Source organism: Microtus ochrogaster, chromosome 10 (assembly GCF_000317375.1).
Source record: "Microtus ochrogaster isolate Prairie Vole_2 chromosome 10, MicOch1.0, whole genome shotgun sequence".
NCBI lineage: Eukaryota > Metazoa > Chordata > Mammalia > Rodentia > Cricetidae > Microtus > Microtus ochrogaster.
This window is the reverse complement of record NC_022016.1, coordinates 61890930-61891681: the sequence shown is the minus strand read 5'-3', so window position 1 is coordinate 61891681 and position 752 is coordinate 61890930. Positions and strand designations below refer to the sequence as shown.

The 752-nt window shown below is 42.8% G+C and overlaps 1 protein-coding gene across 1 annotated transcript in view; it reads right to left on the bottom strand.

Annotated features, from left to right (window-relative positions):
- Nucleotides 1–752, bottom strand: part of Tmco2 (transmembrane and coiled-coil domains 2) — a 4712-nt gene extending 3960 nt beyond the window's left edge. Inside the window, exon 1 of the mRNA XM_005353310.3 lies at nt 454–752. Within this exon, the coding sequence (XP_005353367.1) occupies nt 454–696 (243 nt within the window). The 5' untranslated portion in view covers nt 697–752. The remainder of the gene's footprint in view (nt 1–453) is intronic.

Genomic DNA, 752 nt, shown 5'->3' with positions numbered 1-752 from the left:
AGAAAGTTTCTTTTTTATTTTATTATTTTTATTGAGTTAGATATTTTTCTCCACTCCCTTCTCCCCTTCTACCCTCTTCTGTGACCCCACATTCCCAATTTACTCAGGAGATCTTGTCTTTTTCACCTAAAGAAAGTGTAGTTTCAACCAACTTGAGAGGCAGAGACAATAGCTAACCTCCCCCCTTCCTTGATCCTTTACATAAACTTACAAAACTAAGCAGGAGCAATATAAAAGAGAAGTAACCAAAGTTGACTCTTTGGCCAGAAATCGTGGTGTGTGTCAGCCCTCAGGGTGAGAGTTTGGGGGTAAGGACTTAATGAAACAGGAGGCCCACAAGTTTTTACCATGAGTTTAGGGCCAGCCTAAACGACCACCCTGTATTAGAACAGCAAAACCCAACAAACACATCTCCCACCAGACACAAAAGACTTAACTTTCTATGAATACAACCTGGATTGATCGAACGCTTCGTTTCCATAAGGAAAATAATCCAATTGCCAACAAAGTCAAAAAAGAGACCCCTAGGATGATTTGCACTGCTGGCGCGAGATTATCGAGTACCCCCAAATTTGTTGGCTGAGGCACACTTGTCTCCCCCACAAAAGTTGCTTGTAACCAATTCCATATCGAGCTGCGAGCAAGAGCATTTAACAGGTTGTCCCAGGAAGAAGTTGCCGTTGGAGATACTGGCATTTTTAAAACGGCAGCTGCAGGAACTACATGTGCAGAGGCTTCAGGAATCTAGCCAT